Source organism: Zootermopsis nevadensis, unplaced genomic scaffold (assembly GCF_977971745.1).
Source record: "Zootermopsis nevadensis isolate Lab colony 2312 unplaced genomic scaffold, Znev_1.0 Znev_ptg000002l, whole genome shotgun sequence".
NCBI classification, from domain to species: domain Eukaryota; kingdom Metazoa; phylum Arthropoda; class Insecta; order Blattodea; family Termopsidae; genus Zootermopsis; species Zootermopsis nevadensis.
In genome coordinates, this window is record NW_028259134.1 from 19258196 (window position 1) to 19282157 (window position 23962).

At 36.0% G+C, this 23962-nt stretch overlaps 2 protein-coding genes and 1 long non-coding RNA gene across 6 annotated transcripts; 1 reads left to right on the forward strand and 2 right to left on the reverse strand.

Annotated features, from left to right (window-relative positions):
* Positions 1-518: 518 nt before the first annotated feature.
* LOC110836300 (superoxide dismutase [Cu-Zn]) lies at positions 519-2188 on the reverse strand. The gene is made up of 4 exons (XM_022077381.2): positions 1967-2188; positions 1593-1689; positions 1319-1506; positions 519-827 (listed from the first exon to the last, which is right to left on the reverse strand). Exons 1-4 carry the CDS (start codon positions 2033-2035, stop codon positions 717-719), a joined length of 465 nt encoding a protein of 154 aa, XP_021933073.1. The 5' UTR covers positions 2036-2188; the 3' UTR covers positions 519-716.
* A 106-nt stretch (positions 2189-2294) lies between these two features.
* On the forward strand, positions 2295-23738 carry LOC110839003 (exportin-4). 4 transcript variants are annotated; one of them, XM_087352904.1, is made up of 24 exons: positions 2295-2472; positions 3169-3274; positions 4673-4845; positions 5171-5278; positions 5894-6010; positions 6255-6410; positions 7386-7511; positions 7749-7906; positions 8664-8838; positions 9731-9907; positions 10392-10490; positions 10875-11037; positions 11355-11541; positions 12039-12198; positions 12798-12967; positions 13398-13566; positions 14753-14870; positions 15008-15183; positions 15928-15990; positions 17679-17859; positions 18159-18505; positions 19772-19864; positions 20314-22940; positions 23239-23738. In XM_087352904.1, exons 1-23 carry the CDS (start codon positions 2422-2424, stop codon positions 20506-20508), a joined length of 3468 nt encoding a protein of 1155 aa, XP_087209030.1. In that variant the 5' UTR covers positions 2295-2421; the 3' UTR covers positions 20509-22940; positions 23239-23738. The 4 variants fall into 4 exon arrangements, with proteins under 4 accessions (XP_087209030.1, XP_087209038.1, XP_087209036.1 ...); XM_087352912.1 differs by having other exon boundaries at positions 23242-23738; XM_087352910.1 differs by having other exon boundaries at positions 23252-23738.
* LOC147875099 (uncharacterized) lies at positions 11141-20314 on the reverse strand. Its single transcript, XR_015536204.1, has 2 exons — positions 20174-20314; positions 11141-12343 (listed from the first exon to the last, which is right to left on the reverse strand). It is a non-coding gene; the product is annotated as an uncharacterized LOC147875099 (long non-coding RNA).
* Positions 23739-23962: the final 224 nt, after the last annotated feature.

Below are 23962 nucleotides of genomic sequence, written 5' to 3' on the forward strand. Positions count from 1 at the left end.
GTCCTGTGTTTCAATTTAATCTCTTCTTTAGTAGTACATAGAAACATGAGTTCTAATGCTTGTAACTTGTAATGTTGATATGCTTAAATTGATTCTTTCATCCAGGTTTTATAAATTTGATATTAAACAGTCCTTCACACTGAATATTAAGACCAAATATTACACTTTATGGAACAAGAAGCTTACTGAAAAAAATAATTCTGATGCATCTTAATTCTAAAACCTTGAAGATTAAAACATTTTACCTTTTGTATAGGGTGTGAACGCAATGTAGAAAAAGCATAGATGATGGGTGTCTGATAATGTGCTAAGAAGGTTCTGACAGGAAAAAAGTCACATAATAGTCATACAATTTGTACTCTTAACGAAATATTGTTAGGATTATAATATTACTCATAAAGAGGACTTTTAGCATTTAAAAAGGGATAAGAAATGAATATGAAAATTCTGTTTTAAAAAGAATCTGGCATCTTAATTCATAAGCTATAGCATAGCCATAATTCTACAAAGCACTTCAGTTCTCAGAAACCAAATGACCTTTATTAACCTTTATTGTATAAGCATGGAATGAATATTGAAATAATTGTTATACATGCTCGATTCACTCTAACAAGCAGGAAGTATACAGTGCTATCCATTTATTTACTGAGGACAGCCTATAGTGACATGTGAATTCCCAGAATATAGTGGTAATATATTGTTTTATATACAACAATTCAAATTTTTGCAATTCCCACAACTCCACATGCAGAACGGGCTCCAGCATTTCCTGTAGTTTTGCTTAGTTCATGGCCTCCCTTTCCAAGGTCATCTGGGTCAGCATGAACCTGCAAAATAATATTTGATGGTACAAACCTGATCAGTCATGTAATACAAACTACACAAAATAGTGTTTTCACTCGGTTCATACACAATTTGTGTGGTTGTAGCTCAGTTACTCAAAATTCATCATTCCTTGAAGAAATAGTAACCGTTTACAGGCAACAAATGAGATAATCCACTTAAACAATGATGCCATCCCCTCTGAATGCCTTTGGAGTATGAATGAATCAGTGAAAAGAAAATTCATTTAGCCATTTCTTGAAAGTTAGGTCTACCTACTTTTATATTTTCAACCATGAATGTTTCTTTTATTAAATATCATTATTATGAAAATAATTAAATGGAGATACTACTGTTACAACTAATGATTTTTTGTGTTCTTATTTATCAGAATTACCAAATTTGTTACCAGTGTCAAAATGTATTGAATTTCATAGCAAACAGTATATTCCTAACAATCTGTATGGAACAATTTTTTTCAGAACTGTGAACTTACCACTAGGGTTCTGCCAATAATGTTCTGAGCGCCAGAAAGAGAAATCAATTTGTCAGTAATGTCAACTTTAGCAACTCCATTGCTGCCAGCTTCAATATTTCCCAAATCTCCAACATGTCTGATTTCATCAGTTGGGCTTCCATGATCCTTCTGGTGAGGGTTAAAATGGGCTCCAGCACTTATACAGCCTATAAATCAAATGTCAGTGTGAACTACTAACTCTAGATGCAACATTTTAGTGAACATACTGTTATTTACTTACATCAAAACTTACCATTTGTGTTGTCCCCAAATTCATGGATGTGAAAGCCATGCAAGCCTTGTGATAGGCCAGTCACTTCACCTGTTACTCTTACTGGAGAATCAGGATTCTAAGGGGAAACAGATTAAACATGAATATCCCTTAAGTTTTAACTAGAAAATTTTAAATTCTGGTTATATCTGTTAAGAAAGTAAAATATGTTTTGCAATTGTCTGCATCAATTGGGCTTAACATACAGTATAAAATGTTTTGTCATTTAAAATTAGCAAACTTTATTTGCCAATATGGTCTTTCCCCCAACCCTGACGGCAGAGCCCAATCAAGTATGAAAATTGAAGTGGAATTTACTACTACTTCACACAATTGTTACATAATAAGAAACTTACAACTTGATCGAAAAAGAGTGTTCCCTTCACCACTTCTCCGTTCAGAACACATACAGCTTTCACCGGCATGCTCAAGGAATTCTGTACGCCCTTCCTCCTGATATGACAACTGAATTTTTTGTGTATTGTTACAAAATTGTAACACTATGCAACCCAACTACCGGCTTCTACAATGACCAGCAATTTACTACGACTTGGAAGCAAGATACTTCTTGACCTTTACTGTAATTGGGTGTTAACTGATACATTGAATGTACGTATTGAAGAAGTACGAAACAATGTTTGTTAATTCTTTGGTATCACATGGCCCGCTGTGAACAAATGATATTTAAAATCGTGGCGTCGTGTACACAGAGAGTGGAAATTTAAGAAGGCAGTGATGAAAAGTTTGTTCCAACACATAAAGACATCTAAAGTGTCTTGCAGACTTTGTTATTGTTTGAATATTGTCTGAAATGGCTAATCAAGTGTTACTTGAACTGGAATCAGCAGCACAAATAATGTTGGTGAGAACATTTGTTTTCTTTCCCACAGCGTAAGTTAAGATACAGTAAGGTTAGAACCAAGTTTGCATCTCCCGTCTCCTAGAGGCAATCCATCACTATAATCAGGATGAACAAATCATCTGTGTAAATCAGCCAGCACAATAATATGAACCAATTGTAGAACACTTCAGGAAAATCTGGACTGTGACATGTGAATACCATTAAACAAAATGAAAAACTGTCATATTCCCCTTACTTTCAGTTTTGTATCTGACAAAGTACTAATTCAAATATGGGTAATTTTCCTTGATTGAATATCTATGCGTTGAAACCAAATTACAAATATGACAAAAGATATGGAGGTAATTAATACAATGTAAATATGTACACTCCAGTTTGTGAGAATGATAAGACATGCACACAACATTTTGGTCAGAAAACTTGGGTTAAGCAGAGACCTAAGGATAGGTGGAAATGGAATTAAATTTAAGAAATACAGTGTGAGAGGGTGGACTAAATTTAACTGGCTCAGGTTGAGGTCCATTGAAAGGTTGTTGTGAACCTTCAAGTTCTGTTTCTTGACCAGCAGAGTGACTGTCAGCTTCTGAGCTCTGAACTTAGTTAATTGGTAAGAATCAGGTGAATTTAATTTACAAGAATTGGATAATTGTGAGAGTTACGTAGACTTCTCATATTTATTGCTGAAACTTTTTGCAGGCACCACCATCAGTTGTAACCAGTGACCAGCGCCATTCAGCAGAGGTGATGTTTCTGAATTTTCGCAAAACAAAAAGTCCATATGAATTATGCAGACATATTCTTGGTAATTGGAAACTTTCTTCATAGCAATAGATAGATGTAGATGTAGATGGCTGCTCCATCATCTGGGCTATCACCCTGATGATGGGGGCAGCAAGGACCTCTGAAATATCGGTAAACATCTACCAGACTACATAGCTCAACAACCCAGAAGACAGCCATCTTTAGACTCACTGCCATGAAAACCTCTATTCCTATACAGATGTAGATGTGTCCCACAGATGCATGTGAACAGGATGTGGAGCAAGCCAAAGTACAATACATCACATTCATAAAGTATCTAGAAATACAGTGCAGTTACAGAAACATTACCAAGAATAAAACAGCTAAAATTACAGTACATTTGTAATATATTTATTTTCAAAGTAACATACAAGTGAATAACTACATATGAATTCTATATATGTAGTTTGCTATCCATATATAAGAATGTATATATGTATAGATTAATTTCTATGTAATGAATTTTGTAGTTATGTTTGTATGTGTGTATACAGGAATTAATCTATATGATGTGTGTGTTTCTGCATATGGATAATGAACTGTGTGTGTGGAATGTTATGTAAGGTTATTCACTTGTGTATTTATTTGGTAATAAATATATTGTGTCATGTATTTTTAGCATATGTATGTTATGTTTTAATAATATAATTTAAACAGTGGAGTACAATATTGATGTTGTAGATTGTAATGCTGTGTGGACTCGTAGGACTGAAGATGAAGACACTGTGTGTCTGAAACATTGGTATTTACCTATGAGTCCACATGGTGTTAATCCAGAAAATCATGTCAATGTCTTCATTGCTGTAAAAAAAAATCATATCTTAAAGCAGGGTAACATATTTGGTTCCCAAATGGTAATATCAGTGTCAAGATATTTGGATTGATCCTTAGAAAGTAATGATTTTCTATTTTACACAGTATTTGATTAATTAATGAATATTTATGAGTTATGTATGTGCTGCTGTATTTTTACATGTATACCATAATCTATGAATAAGTTTTCAGTGGAAATGTTCTTTGAATTAGTTACTGTTGTTTCTTGATCACAGTCTTTATAAATACCAACTGGCATTTGACCAAAAGTAATTCCCAAACAGGAAAACTTTACATTACAATGAACATTAACACTTTTTTTTATAATTTTAGATTGGTTTACAGTTGCTAGACCTAACCAGTCATTGTAACTTACTCATCCCTATTAACCTATCACTGAATTGGAATTTATTTGAAGTTAGGTACTAAGCATAACAAAAATAATTCAGCTTTGCCTAATACACATGGTGTTCATATTGTAAAGCTTAATTCTCTTACAATGAGCATACAAAATGCATGGTAAGTAAACAAAATACAAGTGTATTTTCAAAATGGTAATGCATCCTTCAAATATTTTACTCTGCAGAAACCAGTTCAGTACCATATGTTATTTTTGAGGCTGCGGGGCTGCTGAAAGATGCCCTGATAAGGGAGTGGTCACTCCTGCAGGAAACTGACCTGATTTCACTTCGTCAGTATTTGCTGCAGTACATCATGCAGAAACAGTTACAGTCATTTGTTCGAGAGAGAATTTTACAGGTATGATGTTTCATAATCAGGGACTAGTTTAAATTTGATCCACAGTATCTATCAGAAAGAACATTATTAAGCATCTACAACACTATAAAGGTCACAACCCAGAAGACTGCCGATAAACATTTTTACTGTCATGGGAACCTCAGGTCTTGGTTACTGTGTGATTATCCCTCGTGCATCAAATTATTTAGAAGTATCTTGAATAGTTTTGACTTTGTACTGAATACAGTTGAAGCATTTGAAATGCATAGTATAGGCAAGTTAAACTAGCTGAGTCAATGTGGTTTTATTATACCAGGTTCTTATGGTGTAATTTAAACTGTTTTAGGTTATAGCTATAATGGTTAAACGTGGAAGTGTGGAAGATTTTGGGATGCATCGTGGTCAGATATTGACAGAAGTTGAACATCTAATTTTAAGTGGAGACCCATCTAGAGTAAGTTGCCATTTAATTTTATCAGATAAAGATGATTTAAAAAATTACTTTTACTGGTTTAATACAATCTACTATCTTATGCATAAAACTACCAACTTAAATTAGATGAAAAATTGCACAAGGTTCCAAGGTTAACAATTAAATCCTTGTTCTCAGCACATTCTCCATTTAGAATTTATATATGTGAACACCCTCTGATGATAGTGGCAAGGAACCTCAGCCTGAATTGAAGGAAGTATGATTGTTTCATTCATTAACTAATAAAATTAAAAAATGAATTAAAGTCAGTATTAAAGAATGAACAAAGGTCAAACATTTTAGGATATATAAGGTCTTTGGATGCTGATACTGAAAGTATTAACACATTAAATTAACAGTGTTATAAGAAATTTCATCATTCTAAGAGCTGATTTATGATAGTAGATACATGAAAGATATAAATGCTATAAATTACATTTTTCTAAGATAGAAGCTTTTAAATGTAATAGAAAAAAGACAATTGAAATGGATATTGTATTAAAATATGGAAATCACCCATTACTATTCTAACCCAGGTTTCTTTCAATGTATACTGTATTGTATTGGTCTTTCAACATTAATTTTGTACACTTGCAGCAAATCCTTGGATGTAACATTATTTCTGCATTAATGCAAGAATATGCAACAACTGTCAAATCTTCAGATGTTGGTCTCACATGGGAAACACATTTTAAAGCAAAAAAGCAGTTTGAGGTATAGTATTTAGCCAGACATTAATCACAGATTGAAAATATGTCTACCACATAATTTTATGCAATACTGCAGGATATCAGTTATAGCAGTCAAACACCAACTGCAGTTTTGATTGTTTCTGAAGTTATTTAGCAGTGCTGTTTCAGTTGAACACTGGAGTAATTAGTTCTGGTGAGTAAGTAAGGATTTGTATTAAAATTGTCTTACGTGATACTATTCTAAGAAGAGTATTTGTTTTTTGTAGGTGACAGATTTGAAGCGGATTTTCCAATTCTGTGTTCAGGCTTTGGGTGAACTGTCAAAGTTGGTTCCTCCTTACTCTGATGAAGTGCTAGCACTCCTGAAACATTTGCTGTCCATTGCAGAGGGTGTTTTGAGTTGGGGGTTCATCTCGGCTAATCATATCCTTTATGGCATACTGAACATTTTATTAATTGTTATGGCCATTTTGTAATCAGTATAGTTTTAGTGATTATGATTTATTTTTAATGACATGCAGGACCCAGAATGAAGGAATTATAGAGTAATTATTCTGTAATCTGTTACATACTGCAATGATTCTACTAGACAGATATGTTACACAGGGTTTACATTGAGACAGAAACCTTGAAGATACACTTACTTGTGACGAACCTGAAATTTAGTGTTTATAAAAATCATTAACTGTTATACTTTTCAGCCTGACTAACTCTTTTAATAATGACAAATAAAAAGTTTTCTCTCAAACTTTTCTGCTCTATACACCGTAACACAACAGAACTGATCAGATAAAATGCATTGTTAGCCGATTCCAACCAGCCAGGTGCTCACTGCAAGTATGAGCCTTAACTGACTGGATAACAATGCTTTTTGATTTTTGGTTTATCACAGAGAGTTACTTCAAGCAACTCAATATCAATCAGTCAAGAACTGCATGGGAAAACAGTGTACTAGTGAGAAGAGTTTGTTTTCATAATAAATTGTTTACAAGAAAACAGAATTTTTAATAATTGTTTAAAGTTCAATCATTTATTGCATAAAAATGTTACTATTGTCCTTTGCAACAATGTTCTGTTGTATTGCTGTAGTAAGTTATTGGCATAACTTCAGAAAAATACATTATAATTATCAGGCAGTATTTGTTGTGTTCAGTCCAGCACTATTTTTGCACTTAGTTCAATACTCTTCACAATTTAAATATGTTGTATTATATTCATTTTTAAAGTAAATAACCACCAAGAAATAGTACAGCCAATACAATCTTATTAAAACACATGGAAATATCTTGCTAGATGGTTGTGTCTTGTCTTCATGTATCTCCCATGGTGTGTTAGTGCTGTGTCCTGAAATTTCTCCCCATGAATGAAGTGCTAAATGATCCTTAATGGAAACCTCACTGCCAAAACGTTTGATTGGAGTGTTTGAAACTGTCTATGAGTCAGACCAGAGCCCTGCATTAAGACTGGGAACCCACTGGAAAGAAGTGATTTTGGGTTCTAATGTTGTCACTCTCTTCTTTACTGTAAGTATGACTTAAATGTAAATTTGTCCCTATATTACACAAATTTAGAGTGTTTTGCAAAAACCAAGTATAGGAAGGTGAACTGTTTAAAGAGAAACCTTACCAGACCTAGGCTAACCATTGTTAATATAACATATTTTTTTCGTAGTTGTACTTGTTGGTTCATTTTCATATCCAAGCATTTACTTTATTTTCAATATGTAATGCATTTGTAACCACATTCTGTTGTACCTACAGATTCACTGGAAAGTTCGTGAAAATCCCCAGTTATGTCACCACTCACTCAATTGCTTGGTGCAGTTAGCGTCACTCAATGGAGCTGTGTTTGAAAATAAAGATGTTCGAGTTCAGTATCTTGCAAATTATATGCAAAGTTTTCTTAATCTTGTCACAAGGTAAGTTTCATGCGTGTTTATGAAGTAGTGCTGATAACCACCTAACTAGCTAATGAACCTACTGCCTTCATGGAGCAGAAACTTTGAGAAATTAATAGTCACTCAGCTAGTCCAGAAATTTCTCCCCAATTATGGAATTGAAAGGTTCATTACTGTGTTTATGATATCTTGTTACTGGACCCAGTCCTGAGTTAGTTTGAATCCTGTCCACATAATACCATCTTTCATCACACAATGCATATACAACTTCCTTTTATTACCCCAAAACTGGTGCATTATTTACAAATTTATGAAAATGTTTTATCTTGGAAATTATTACTTTTATTTACTTGTCAGTATAAATATATGCATTTATGTGATCTGTGTAGGTCTGTATTGGGTTTATTGGTGACAGAAGATGGCATATTTTCTTCCATTTTAGCTGTTCGTAGCTTTATTATTAATCAACCTGTAATATTTCTTTGGCCTGACACAGTATCTCATTTATTGCATTGATATAGTCATTATGTGACATGTAGCATTGACATAATAATTCTTACCAAATATGATGTCTTCCCACTCTCTCCATATCACCATTCACTTTGTATTTTATACTTTCTGCTATCCCATTCAGAATTTGGTGCCATATTTGTCTTTTGTGATCGTACTGTAGCAGAGGGTTGAAAATTAATTTTGGTTTCCAAATTTAATTAAATTAGTTCTTGGAAAAGCAATGTAAACCATTGACACTATCTGCCATGTATCATTCTTATTGCAGTGTGGACATTTTGGACCGACAAGCACTAGGTATATCCAACATCATACGCAAATTGATACTGTTTTTCCCTCCGCCACTGCTGATTACCATGCCTTCTGACTTACTGCAATCCTTTTTTGAGCAGCTGACACAACTGACTTGTAGGTTCTCAGAGGGAGCTGCACAAGAAGAATTGGTGGGTACTTTGAATAATTTTTTTTGTAGTTAAACAAATTACACTGTATTTACTTCATGATACAGTTTTTCAACTTGAGTGTTAAAATTTTAGTGTTAATAAAATGCAGATGATCACATACTCATAGCTAAATGAGAATTTGATGTACAATATTCAGTTTATAATGTTAAATAATAATAATAATAATAGCAGAGAACACTTACATTTTTGTGTTGAGTAGTATACAGCATGAGAAGTAGAGAGGTTGTCAACGTTTTAGGTAACATAGAACATGGACACATGACTTTGATTAGGAACACGTGCGGTTCTAGCAAAATTATAACCCATCACATGATACATATATGAGTATGAAGAAGTTGGGTGAAATGTTTCCACATTGTCTAATCTTATGGTTTTGTGATTTAAACTGGCCACTAAGATTATCTGATTTCTTAGCCCTTGATAGTTTTTTATGGGGTTATCTGAAGAGTTGCATATTAAAGATGCAGCCTGCCGCTTTGGATGAACTTGTGGTGAATATCAGAGAAGTGATTAATGACATGTTAAAATGTGTGATGGATTTCACTAAGCACCTCCAAGAGTGTATATTATTGTAGGTGGAGGTGGGCATTTACTGCATTCTGTTTTCAAAATGTGAATAGTAGAATTGTAGAATAAGGAAACACAAACTTAAGCTGGAGAATTATAGTAATAAGAATAATGATGGAGGAACCCAAATAGTATATGAGGACAAATGGATATCAGTCCATAATGTTATATGACTTACAGGCTTAAGAACCAGGGTGATGGAGGGTTTAAAAGTTGCATAATAGAGTGTGTGGGGTTAGTTTCTAGCATGGACAGTACATGTCACTCACACAAATAAAATCAGTGTGTTCTCTGATGCTTGCAGTTGTGTGCAGAAGATTGTTTATATATGGAAGCATTTGACAATATGCTTGAAGCATGGATCTCTGTCCTGCTTGACTCCCAGGTCTTTCCTAAAGATTTCTGCAAGCAGTCTTTCATGCAGATCTTCAACACGTACCTCAAATGTCATCTCTCACCGCCAGATGGCACACGAGGGCAGGTAAATAGTGAGCTGTGACATCACAGTTTGTATTTTGTTTGAGATATGTATGGGCCAAAGGGTTTTTGTAACACTATGGTCTCCTGTTTGCCATCACTGGGAAAGTTGCAATAGACACAGTTGATGTGATGATTTTGGTTCTTACAGCAAAGAAACAGGCAGTTGATAAATCATTAAATTATACAGTGTAAGTGTTCTTTTAAGTGTCTGCTAACACACAAAATTTCAGGATTGTTAAGTAATTGGCTTTAGTATCGTCTTAGAAGTTCGCACATCTTCCATGTTCATATTACTGGTGGTAGGAAATTAAAAGGCACAGAAGCACACTAAAATAAGTATTACAAAACTTGGTTGTAAAGATGTGAATATGCCTTCCTTCATCTCATGGGATATCTTAGCTTTTTGTTTGTTTGTTATAATTGAGTGTCTGCTTTAAACTGAATCAGATGCAGTCTGTTTTTACTCTCTGTTATTTTATCTTCAGGGTCGAGAATTGGATATAGAAGAAATATATGACACTGAAGAGGATGACAGAACAAAGTTTAAGGATCAGTTGCAGACAATTGGTTCATTTGGGAGACAGGTATGTAAAGGCAGAACCAGGATATTTGTAATCTTCATTGTAGTTCAAAATCAGTGGTGTAGAGTCAGTATTGAGAAGTTTTTCTTTCTCAGTTGGTCACAAACCTTATCCTGTGGGTTCATTACTGTGTTCACAAGAGGGTGCCATTCAATCGAGTCCACACTTGCTCAAATTGATTGTTTCATTATTTGGTCTTAATGAAACATGACTTATCTTAGTCAGTTGATTGAAACTGTGTAAAACAAGAGGACAGTAGAATATTGCATTTGTGCTACTAGTCAAGGACACATAAAATCTTGTATTTAAATTGAGTCTTCTAATAATGAGGTTTACTGCTGATGAAGGAGAAAGAGACATATCAGAGAAGGCACTTCTATTTACCAGGTTCCGGCCCATTCACTACCGCTGTTGGCTAAACTGCTGGAGGACCGTACAAATCGCTTGCAAGGGCAACTGCAGCGTATGCACTCGCAAGCCGTGAATATATCAGATACTAGCATCCTAGACTGTTTGTTTGAAGACCTACACTGGCTGATCCTGATAGCAGGTATGTGCAGTGGGCATGAGCATGGCATCTCCCTCCCATGGATTTTGGGAAAAAAATTAAAATTAAAAAAGTCAGGAAATATACCAGATATTAATACCAAAAATTAAGATTAATTTCAAAGAATTTTATTGTTCTAACATGAATACAAACCTGCCTAATATTAGGGTATGATGGGTGAGGCGAGTATCATACATGAAGGAAACAAGATATGCAACAAAATTCTGGTTACAGGTATGTGATAATATTTAGTCTTCTTGGATACAGTGGTAGTGCTGTGAGAAGTAGGTTGAAGTTGACATTGAATGGTTCTTTGCCAGGTCACGTGATCTCAATGGACAGTGAAGGGGAGACAGCACTAATCCCATCTGAGATAATGCATTATAGTATTCATCAGGCAAGCTCAGGACAGGTGAATGTTGCAACAACCCTGAAGCTTCTTGCATCCCCAACACATCAGCTTCTGGATATTCCAGGAGCCGATGAATCTTCAGACCATGTCGTGAGGTGATGGGTTTTTCATGACATTCAGTGTCTTGTGGCTTTGTCACATGTGTTACAGTGTGGTGAAGAACTAAAGCTTTGTGTTCTGTAATGTTAAATTAATTCAGTGGTACAGGTTCTTCCTTGAGCACATGATGGTTAATTAACTGCTTAAGAATTTCCCTGCTTTTATATAAGTTATGTCAAATTACTAAATCCAATAATTAGGGTAGGCCAACTTCATACATTCCATGGGCTGATTTATTGAAGATGCTGTTTCAGATGCAGATGTTTTCATAGCATCAGGTGAGATGGTAAGCCAATAATGAATGCTTAGTAGGTATGAATTTGGAAGATGTTGTCATAGCTTATTTCATGGTGTTACTGATGAATTTTTTGTGTTAGAGTAATTAGTAACTGAGCTGAAATTTTAATGAGCTACAAGAGCATAATATTACCATTATGCTATCCAGCTCACTGATTTTGCTTTTATTAGAAGTATATTTGTTGTGTGGTTGCAGGTTAGTTTCATCAGTATTCCGTTTGTGTGAGGTTGAGAAGAGGGCTGTGGAGGTGAAACTTGGCCGCCTGCTGAGTCCAGAGGTGGGCTGCACCGTCATGTGGTTCCTGCGACGTTGGTCTCTCTCATATCTTCTTCCCATTGAAACTTATTACTCAGAGGTGAGTTGGGTGGCATGCATCCATCCTATTTCATTTGTGATGAAGATGGTAGTCATAGCAGGAGGTCACAAGTGCCTGAGTTTCTGTGGTGATTTGTGCCTCTGATCTGCTTGTTCTTTTCACCATCAGTTGGTTGCAGTGTTACCTGTAATTTTTGAATGACCATCATAAATTTCATATTCCATATTTTTGGAAATGAAAGCTGGTATGTTATTTGCAGAGCAAGATATGTGTAAATTACAAGAGTAAATTTTTATAACTGTCAGTACAAGGAACTCATAGTGTCTCTCAGTTTTGACATTAATCTGTATTTTTGTGGTGAAATGGTGATGATACACATGTATGTGGATATGTACAGGAGAGCTAATGAAGACTGATGGAGTAGAAGTTGATGCATGATCCATGGTCTTTTTTCCTTTGGCATTTGATATTTAACTATACAAGCAATTCCCTTCTGATATGTAACATGAAGGTAAATGAGAATAATCGCAAAAGATCACTACTTGACCATATCCGGAGCCATTTAAATCCAGTTCACATTTTCAGATGAAGCTTATGTCCGTGTCATGACGAAAGTGTGGTGTTTGTATGTGTTTCAGATGAGCATGGCTCTACTGGCAGCTTTTGGGAAAGACACTGATGGAGCGACATGGACAGTGAATTTTCTTCTTAGTAAAGTGGAATCAAATTTGTACTCCTTCAGCTCCGAACCAGCGCTGGTGAAGGACACAGTGAGGTTGTTCATCGCGCTTGTTGACATGAGAGAGAAGTATGTACAGTTGACAAAAGTAAATATACTTTATAAAATATGTTTGTTTGTGCATAATAATTTTTTATCTGAAGATTTCTGTCTTCTGGGTTATTGCGCTGTGTAGTCTGGTCGATGTTAACCAGACTACACAGCGCAATAACCCAGAAGACAGAAATCTTCATATTCACCGCTGTGAGAACCTCAAGTCTTACAATTTTTTATCTGTTTGCAAAATTTATAATTCTGGAACTGGTTTGTACAACACAGTGCAAGTAATTGGAAACATTGGGTTTGAAGAATGGGCTCTGACAGTGTCCCTGAAAGGTTATAAAATATCAGGTCAGAGGAGGAGTTTTGAAAGTATCATTGAGTAACCCAAAAATATATCAGTCTGTATTAATATCCAAAAAGATTGTGCTATAGAGTGTGTATGTTTTATGTGTTACAGGGGCAGTGTTGTTTTGAAGAGTGAGGGATTGTGGAACATCTTGCGATTACAGTCTAAAATGGAAAGGAGCGCACTCCTTGGGGCAGCGAAACGAGGTCTGTTCAAGGCTTTAGTTCTGGCAGGTGCAGCTGTGGATGATGCTCAGAGTCGAGGAGAATACTGGCTTCAGGTACAGTGGTTTATTCACCCATCCAAAGGCTTGTTAACTTTATTAAAGTGTAGAGTATCTCGCAGGTCTTGTATTTTGATTTTACCAATTGTGCCTCCTCTGTCGTTCAAAACATGCATGGGACAACATTTGTCCAACCATATAAATTTTTATGTACATTTGAGCACACATTCCTGAGGATTAGTGACCAAACAGGTGGTTGATATTGCAACGGTAGGCTTGACTGTCATAAAAATTGGTGCCTAATGTGGGAATGTTCTGTACATATGATATGACATTAAAAATAATTAAGCATGAGAAGGTTCACCTGGTAAAGGTGATAAAGCAACTGTCTGTCCTTGGAAGAACACTTAAATGGCATAGACAATAAGACTGCATGGAATGTTTGGCTAAAAATGAAACGGTTTTATGTCATGTAGTCTTCTCACTTGTGTTGCTGTGAGAACTGGAAATCTGGCATAATAGAATAGGTCTTTTGTGGAGAAATTGATATTTCTGTAGAAATATATTTTGATCCATTAATGAAGACCTTTTTAGTTATGTTCATTATAATACACCATCTGTTAAATAATATATTTGGTGGCTTGTGAATAACAAAAGAATCTCTGTGTAAAAGGTGTTATTTACATGCAAAATCTTCTGTGCTATAAATGACATGTTTGAGCCATCATTAGTCCCAAATTTATAAAATGTTTGCTAGGCCACTATTATTAGCATGGACCATAGGGAAGACAGATGTTGGATGATCAATACTAGCTGAAAAGTATTTGTGAGCTAGACAGTGAATTGCACCATGTTTGGCCTTAACAGAAATTAAGAGTAACAGAATTTTAAATTTCAATACAGCATTGTACAATAAACTGGAAATTTTTGGTTCTGATTGGACCCTCACATAACAAAATAAAGAAAACTTCACAAATAAATATCATCCCAGAAAAAAAGAAAAAAGTTTTGAAGTAATCTAAAAAAGGTGGCAAGTTTCTGTGTGTAAAACCTGTAACAGGTCAGCTGGGCCAAATATTGGGAAGGTCAGTAGTATGTTTCCCCAGTAAATTTAAATTTTGCTGTATGAAGCCGGACTGTAATATTTCCCTTGTGATTTGTACTAATTTCCTTCTTTGTGTTGTTGCAATGGTATATCTGGATAGCTATAGAGCCACACAACCTATGTATATATTTATTTCAGGTTTTAAAACCACTACAAGACAGATTTAAAAATGTAATTTGTCAAGAAAATTTCAACAGAATATTTCATGAAGAAAACATTAAAATGGAGATTATCGACATTTTGGAATCATTTATAGGTAAGAATATATTATTTTGCAAGTCATGTTGTCATTACTTTGTGTAACTTTGAGTCAGAATCTGTGCTTAATCTACAAGACAATTGTATCAACTGGGGAGGTATAAAGTTTCTGCCCATGGATTGTCTGTGTTGTAGGAGTGGCGCAGGGTTCACAAGTTGTGACAGTTCAGTCGCTATTTCATTTCCTCTACCCGATGCTGTCTGAGTTTGCAACATTGGTGGGTGTGTACCACAACTACCAGCAGGTGGTGGAGCTCATCCTGGAGCTGTACTGTGAGTGTGCACGCAGTATGCTTTGCTACCTTTCTCAGGTAAGCAGCTAGCACTGCAATGTTGAAATAATGTCATAATTCTGCTTTTTATGCATCTGGTACTGTGTTGCTAGTTCTACCTGTTAGGTTTCTGAAAGCTCTAAGCAGGTTGGTATACCAGTAATGTCAGGGGTGGAGAGTTCATGTTAACTGTGTTGGCCTTGCTAACACTTTTAAAATCGAAAAAAATCTCCTTTCTCACTTTTGTGGTTAAGTGGTATTCTAGCTCAGGACTTGTAACTGGGCATGATCTTCCAGTTCAGTGGCCCAAAAAATTTTCATTTATTTTGGAATGTGGTGGAATGCTATCTTGCTGAAGAATAATTGGCATTCCAATTTCAGGTTCAGTATCATCATCATCATGTAAAAAATGTAACAGTCTGATACATGTAATCTAGTGAACTGTCACCGTCATATTGAGGCAAGAGAAAGTTTGATCACATATTTCTGCAGCTGGAGAGATGTCTTTGCATAGTTATAAGATGGGCTGTCTGAAGACATTATTGCTTCAGGTAGTTGGTTGCTTTACCAGTCTAGTTTCTGGTGTCTGGGTTGATTTTCGTGACTGATTTTTCTGAGTCTTTCAGGAGAAGTATTACCCTTGCATTCATCACCAAAATTCAAAATTTGATTTCCTCTACATACACTCTATAACCTTATTTCTGTTCCATGTAAGTGAACAGATACACTAACAGTGTTTTACTGTGTGTATGCTAACTTTGTTTTCATAATATTGCTCTCCAGGAGGAAAAGCAACTTGGTTTCAAGCTGTGCGTACATCTCATACAGACACTTTCCACACATGTAGTATGTAAATATATGATTGGTCTAGGCATGGCATGGCATGCAGTTGTTTGTAACAAGTTCCATATATAACTCTTGATATATTCAGACCTGTCTTAGTACTCATTAAAATACCCATAGCAGAACCAAGTTTTTGCAACTATTTTCTGAAATCTTGAAATACTGATGCCTTAATAAAATTTATTTGTATATTTTAATTAAACTATTAAAATATAAACTTTCATGGCAACTAAATGTAATGGGTTTTTCTTCAGTTATCAGCTGTGTTGATGTAGAATAAAACTTTGATGTTTTTGATATTGTCTTTGTCATCATTGTTATGGATACTTAACAAAAACTAAACAACTTACAGAAATTAAACTTCAAAAAAATGATTGTAGCGTGTTGGAGAAGTTATGTAATTCCAGCGATGTCCAGTAGGAATGCATCTGTTTAAATGACAGTAAAACCACAATTCAACAACAACAACAAATCAAATTTAATTTGTACATGGAGGATTTTTATGGAACTTTCTCAAAAAATTCCATTGAATGGTGGTAACAGATTTTGTGGAATGGAACTTCAGCACACAAAACATTTGTAACATTAACCTTCCAAAATTGGGCATGTATTATATTCAAGGACATAGATTGAGGAAAATACAGTGAAAATGGGGTCTAATACTTAGGCATTGTAAATATGAGCAATTACTAACTAGGTTCCACTGTGTATAGGTGTGGCGCATGCTTTAATTTACAATGTATTAATCAGTTTCAGGTTCCACATGTTGCAAATTAATTTGTTTTGGCTGAATGAAAGTTGTGTGCTGTAAGATAATATAGTGGATTTATTAACTTTCATGTGATATCATAGTTTTGAATTTGAGGTTTACAGAAATTTATTTATTGTATCAGAATTTCCACCTCTTTTGAGAATTTAAGGAAATCTGCTTTTTGAAGTATGTGATTCTTAATGAAGTTGTAAAATCAAGATACTATAAAATATTAGAGGTTAAGTGATCATTTTGCTAGATTTTAAGATATGAAAAAACTAAGCTACAGCTTTGTAAGGCATTTCTGTTTCCCATTATAAGTACTTGGGAGACCAGGCATACTTAGGGAGGAGAATATTAAAATGTATCTTAAGAAAAATAGGGTATGAAGATATGAACTGCATTTTGCAAACTGAGTAGGATGTAGTGGCAGTTCATAAAGAACAGTTTTAATTGAAAATGTGAAGGAAAACTGCTATTAAGGAGACACAGACCTTTGGGTTCAGTAAAGGCTGAGGGTTTATTGACTGGCCGTTGACTGTGAAGAAGGCAGGGTTGGTTATGTAGCTACTTACATTTATAGTAAACTGCTATAAATATTGAAGTTTTTGCATTTTGCATGAATTAACTCTTTCAGTGCTGAGTCTTTTCAGCAAGAGAAGCCTTGGTAGCTAGTTGTATCAGTGAGGCACCATAAAGGTACTGAAATATGTAGTGATGGTATGACATTTTCTGTTCCATTGACATTATTGTGTGTTAATGGTCAGACAAGAATGGGACTACTGTTTTAAGGCAAGATATCTTGATAGCATGGAAGAAATTTCTGGGTCTGATAAGAAGCAGGAAATTCCAGCTCAGAAGCACAAAAACATTTTGCTGTAGTTGCTGCAGTGTATAAAGACAGACTACATATAAATGTATATAACATTTTTCTGGACAGGGCGACAGTCGGCGAATATATGAAGCATGCCTCCAGACTATACAGACATATGCTCGCTGTAACACAGGGAGACTGAGTCTTGAGTCTGCAGCTGAGGAGGAAACATTTCATGACATTCTTCTTCTGATGGAGCTGCTTACAAATTTACTCTCAAAAGACTTCATAGACCTCAGTCCTCCAGGTGAGTTGGCCTTCACTTTTTTGGGGGAATGTAGTACCTTTTATCTTTTAAGTTATCTTTGTATCCTAGTCATTCTTCCTAAAATATGGTGTGATAGATGTTTGTTAGGTTATGTTATATAATATAATATCAGTTAGTATTTACCAGACCACATGGTGCAACATACCAGAAGACAGACATCATCATACTTGTCATCTTGAGAACTTGAATTCTCACTTTAAAATATGTACTCAGCTGATTAGCAAAGGCTATTATTATTGTTACCATGTTTTGTTTGGTGTTCCCCTTTGCTGTTACAGATGACTCTTCTAATGGAGAACAGACAGTGACAGCGGCAGATGTGTGTCTGTATGGACTAAACACTATCATGCCCCTCATGACAGTGGACCTTCTCAAATTCCCATCCCTGTGCTTGCAGTACTTTAAGATGATCACATTTGTATGTGAGATATACCCTGACAAGGTCTGCCAATTGCCCATGGATCTGCTGAAAAACCTGCTGAGCTCCATTGAACTCGGTCTCACCACATTCGGACAAGACATTATCATTCTGTGCTCTGATTTCATCCAGGTACTAGGGACCCATATCCACACCAGCAACCTGCAGAGTGCCGCCGTGTATGAGGCGCTTAGGCCACTCCTCAAGGTGAGAAGAGATGGGGGATAAAATATGTAATTTCTTGTTAACCATTTGAAGTAATGTGATTTGTTTGTAAAATATCCTTGTAGTGGTGTCATTTCTTAATATAAGGATGGCTAAGAAATCATTCAAAATGTGCCCAAGTTCAGATGCTTGAGAATGACCGTGCCATATCAGAGTTATAGCTAAAATTGAATTTGGAAACTGATTGCTGCTGTTTGATTAAGAATATTTAATCTTCATGTGCTGCACCCATGTGGTACGTCCATGACACCACCTGTGACAATCAGTTGCAGGAAAGACTCCCCTTCTTCACAGTATTACTGCAGAAACTACATGCAGATTTCCACATATGCCCATTTGGGCTCATCTGTAAGCTGCTTTGGCACCCACCTTGCAAGTTTTGATACCTGAGCTCCTCATTGATGATGAAATATGCAGCTTAAGTCCAACTTGTTGGCTATGGCAATAACAGTAATCTATCTGTTGTCTTGAACCAGAGCATTAACTTCTTCAGTTGTGATCACCATTTGTGATGTAGTCGGACACCCCAAGCGGTCATTAGTGACGCTTGTCTGCCACCTTGGATCCTTTCTACCCATTGGTACATCTTCCTTTGTATGATACAGTTTCCTCTATATTGTGTTAACACTGTTCTGTGAATTTCAGAGGTTTTTACCCCATCTGACCACAAAAATTGAATGACAGAACATAAGCTTAACAATGGTGCAATACAAAAGCAGAGCCAAACTTTTACTTTGATTGTGCAAGCTTCACTGAACATTGCGGCTACACCGCAGCATCCCTAGACTTGGCTTAGTATATAGTATGCATGTCTGCAAGAACACTTTGGCAAATTACCAGATTGTACATGCAAATTGTCCTTACTTTCTTAATTCCCTTTGTATAATAAAGAGGTGCATATTTTGTGCCATTCACTAATAAAGTGATTAAATTGAGGAGGGTTTGCTAGACAAGGCATGTAGGATACATGGAGAAATAAGGAATATGTATGAAATTTGAGTCAGAAAACCTCAAAATAAATTATCTTGTGGAATACCTAGGCATAGATTGGACAATGGTATTAAAATGAAATTGGGTGCAAGGCTGAGGACTGGATAGTAACTGGCTCAGGATATGCTGCATCGGTGGGCTGCTGTGAATATGGTAATGACCCATAAAAGCAGAAAATTATTTTGACCAGTTGGTTACATGGCTTTATAATTATAATGTGATGATGAAGTATACCATAATGACTGCTTTGTATTGCAGTTGCTCATGAACCTGATGTTATCTCGTCAGATAAACTCTGACGTACTGCCTAACACTAGCTCGGCGCTGTTTGTGTTAATCTGCTGTTACCAGGTATGTGTGCCCGAAACTTATATGCCATCATGACTTGATGGCATTTGCAAAGGTAGTCTTTGCCGTAGTGGATTTGCGTTTAAATTAATTTGTATTGATTTATATTTCTGCCAGGGTAGGCTGTCTTATTACAAAGCCTTCTATATTGTTCTCTGTCCTCCATAAGCATTCATCCTGTATCTGTGTTCACTCTTTCCCAACTCTGTTATGTATAACCACTTGCTCTGTCTCCGAAACTTCATTCCTTATGGTTTGTTCCTGCCATTTTTATTTTGGCACAGTCAAAGAAATTCCATTGTCCATACTTACATATTTTATTGTTCCCAGTTTCCTGTCTTGTCAATAAGTGATACACCTTCCCTGGATATAAGTCTTGTAATTCCAATTTGTATGCTATAGCAGTAAGCTCTGGAACTCTCATAACAGTTTTTATGTTGCATCTGTTTCAGGCTGATTACCAGCATTTAGTTCAAGGACTACTGGACTCACAGCAGGACCAGTTAGTAGCTGAGAGACTTGCCAAAGCTTTCACTGAACTTACATCAAACATCACACTGAACACAGAACGACAGAACAGGATTAAATTCCGTGACAACTTTGAGAAGTTTATTGTCAATGTTCACGGCTTTCTGCTCGTCAAGTAGTCCCATCACAAATGTAGTATTGAAGTATTTTGTATATTTTATACCTTTTTTCCTTGTGTGCTGTGTTGTTATTGTAGGCCTTCTTCTTCCATTACATTTCTGCTACATAACATTTTCATCAGTTTTCATTTTCATTTAAATGTTGATTTTTACTCTTTGTACTTTGAAGGTTTACAAAATGAATAATATGTAATTTACAAATTATGTTTTATTCCATATTGCGTTTCAGAACAATTTTTGCGAATTCTCCTGTATTGATGTATGTATGTGGCAGAGTATTCTCAAACAGCATGCTGACAATATAAAGATGTGACTGATGATTAGGAAGACAGAAATGAAGATGTCATTCTGAGTGGAATTTATTTTAGAATCTGTCATGTGTATACTGTATGAACCTAACCTGAATATATTCAGAGAGTTACTACATGGAGGTAAGTAGTCAACCTCATGTTGTGGCTTCTTTCTTACCAGAAAAAGTCCCTTATAACCACAGAATACAAGACTAAGTGGATAGAGCAGGTTAGTATAGCCATAACACTATATTTGTATTTTTAAGGTATGTGCTTCAAATCTTGGCAAGACTTCTGGATCCCATTTCTCCACACAAATGCCAGGTTAGTACCTGTCTTGTTTCAAATCCATTTGTAGCATTCATGATTATCAGCCCATCTCACTCACGTTCCATCATAGAGCTTAAGATACAAACAGTATGTTCCTCTGAAATGTTGGTACCCACCTACAAGTCCACATGGCATCACAATCTAGAAGATCCACACCCCAGACTGGCTACCCTGATTCATTTGTTATAGTTCAATTAAAATATACAGCTTTGCCAGGCTTTATATAAGCATTACACTTTGCAACCCTGGATTGACCTCAGTGAAGCAAAGAATTACGTGTGATGGAGTACTGTCGCTGGTTTCTAGTGAGCATACTGAACCACTACAATGAGACCTGCTAAAAGTATGTGACATCAGATACTTCTTAACATTATGGATCTGCTCCTGTTTATTCACATGACTGGTTGAAAAATTCTGGGGGAAATTAGACGGCCAATTCAGGTGACATGAATTATGCTGGGCATTGATGTGGGTTTGAAAAAACACTATACTTTCAGAGAGGGAAGCCTTTACCTTTAGGTGTAGGAAGAAACAAGAGTTTAGGGAAAATAATATGCATATACACAGTTTTGTGTGTGCATATATAGGAATTCTGAATTCCATGGATTCTATTTATAAACAAGACTGCCAAAGTTTCTTATCAGGTATTTCTACACACACATGCCTTTTCGTAGATACACCTTGAGATCAGGCCCAAGAATGATTGCCAAAACAATACACGATTCTTCAAATGCACTACCATTTCCTCAGTCTGTAATTCCTGTATTTCTAGCCAGACATTATTGTGTATACAAATGGCAGAAATGTATGAGGCTATATGCTTACAAACACACATTTTTTTCCCCACAATCTCTCATCCATGAAGTCTGTTTATAGTCATGATTTCCAAACCAGTACAATTATTTATAGTCACTCCTGTTTCCTTGGACTGTTCCTAGTGAGTATATATGTGTGATTCTTCCCATACTTTCAGCAATGAATTTTGACTAGTCACAATACATGATTCTTCAAAGAGAGAATTTCTTCAGACTGCTCCTAGTCAGGCATAAATATTTCTTACCAGACGTATATACACAAACGCATGTTTCATCCCAAACACCTCAACCCCGAAGTATATGAGGATAGAACGTATAAATTTCGAGTAGTGACCTATGGTATAACATCCATACCAAATTTCATTTATTAAATTCGTTTAGAACGAGTTGTGAAGTGGTTGGCTAGGTTTGTGATGCGAGTGTGAAGAGGATCGTGATTATAATATACCGGTGATTCCGAGAACTATCAAGTTCCTACTTATAGAGACTATAATTATGCAGGTTATCAGTGATACACACATTTCGGTACATGTTCATAACCTCCTACTCGGCTAGATTAATGTTATAATCTCCCATCACGATTATAAATAAAACGGTGATTTCAAAAACCAGTGTTTTGAAAAACAAGTTTATTGCTGAAATTCAACGCGTCATCGAGTTAAGAAAGAACTTCCGAAGTTAGCATTTTACTTGCATCGGCAATTGCTGTCAGTTACGTTACCGACCTCCAATATAATCCCAAGCACAGATAATACCATTACCATTGATGTCATCACCACTTGCCGCATGCATTTCTTGGCTCTCGTGATGCTGTGGAACACCTGTTATCCGGTTTACTATAATGGTGGAAGGTTGAAAGTGAGGTGGATATGGCAGTGAATTAAAAGTTAAAAGAAAACGAAATAACTGTCAATGGACGTAAAATAAGAAGAGGATGGGAATACGTTAATTACAGAGGAAAATGAATGGAAGCCCGCAAAGCAGGATATTCTTGCAGGTATGTAAGCCTGCCTCTTTGTGTTCGATACAGTGCTGGTAAAAGGACAGTTCACAAAATAACATGTTTGCACTTTTTCAGATGTGGCTTTATTCTTGTGTTATAAGGGACGGTAAGTCTAGAAAGTAGTTATGATCAAATGGGTTGCATTGGGGATAGCAGTTGTATGAGAAAGGGAATGTAACCTCTCAGCAAATGTTGGCAGAGAATAGTTCCTTTTCCCTTCACATTTATCGTATATGGTGATATATACTCTACCACCATTTCGATGGCACTGTGTATGATGCATTTCTGATAGAAGTTGGTACCAGACTGCTTGAAGGTGCCACTGGCTGTCCACTGTGATGTATAGTATCAGCGTGATGGGGGACAGGACCAATAGCAACTGAGCACAGTTTCCTGGTAGATGGATTGGATGTGGCAGTCCTGTATTGTTGCTGGTGAGATCACTGGACCTCATCCCTGTGGACTGCATAAATTGGAGACACCTGAAAGAATTTGTGTACAGGAATCAATGGTCTGGTATGGAGGACTTGGGAAAATTACATGCTGCAATGGCAATGATTGATTTAAATATTGTACATATGCAAGCTAGTATTCCATGATGTGTTAGTGCATGCATGGTGGACACTATACACTTAACTACTGCCCTCATTGTGTGCACCATGTACTGGACTTGGGCTGTCAGCATGTGATATGCATTACATGTTTTCCCCAGCCTATACTATAAGGTGGATTGTATGTACTTCATGTACAGTGTTATTGCCTTCAAATCAAATATATGAGTTCCACCTGCTTGTTTCTTTGTTGTCATTGAACCATTATCTGTCTACTTATGGCTGTCCTTGTACATTGTCACCATTTTCTGTGCTTCTACAGCTGGTCAGACTATTGTTCAACTTGAAGGTACTTTCTGGGTCTGTCTCAGTGGTGACAACTTCTAGGGGATTCAGTCCCTCTAAATTTTTGTTTTATAGTGTCCTACGTGTCCCTGTTGATTATGTCCCAGACATCATATTACG

Bases quoted from the DNA above. Each gene is read 5' to 3' on its own strand.
- LOC110836300 (XM_022077381.2), bottom strand. From the start codon at position 2,035: ATGCCGGTGAAAGCTGTATGTGTTCTGAACGGAGAAGTGGTGAAGGGA. The intron at 1,690-1,966 runs GTAAGTTTCTTA...GTTTCCCCTTAG, and splicing joins CACTCTTTTTCGATCAAGTT to AATCCTGATTCTCCAGTAAG. The intron at 828-1,318 runs GTAAGTTCACAG...ATTATTTTGCAG, and splicing joins TTATTGGCAGAACCCTAGTG to GTTCATGCTGACCCAGATGA.
- LOC110839003 (XM_087352904.1), top strand. From the start codon at position 2,422: ATGGCTAATCAAGTGTTACTTGAACTGGAATCAGCAGCACAAATAATG. The intron at 4,846-5,170 runs GTATGATGTTTC...AAACTGTTTTAG, and splicing joins TTCGAGAGAGAATTTTACAG to GTTATAGCTATAATGGTTAA. The intron at 14,871-15,007 runs GTAAGAATATAT...TCTGTGTTGTAG, and splicing joins CATTTTGGAATCATTTATAG to GAGTGGCGCAGGGTTCACAA.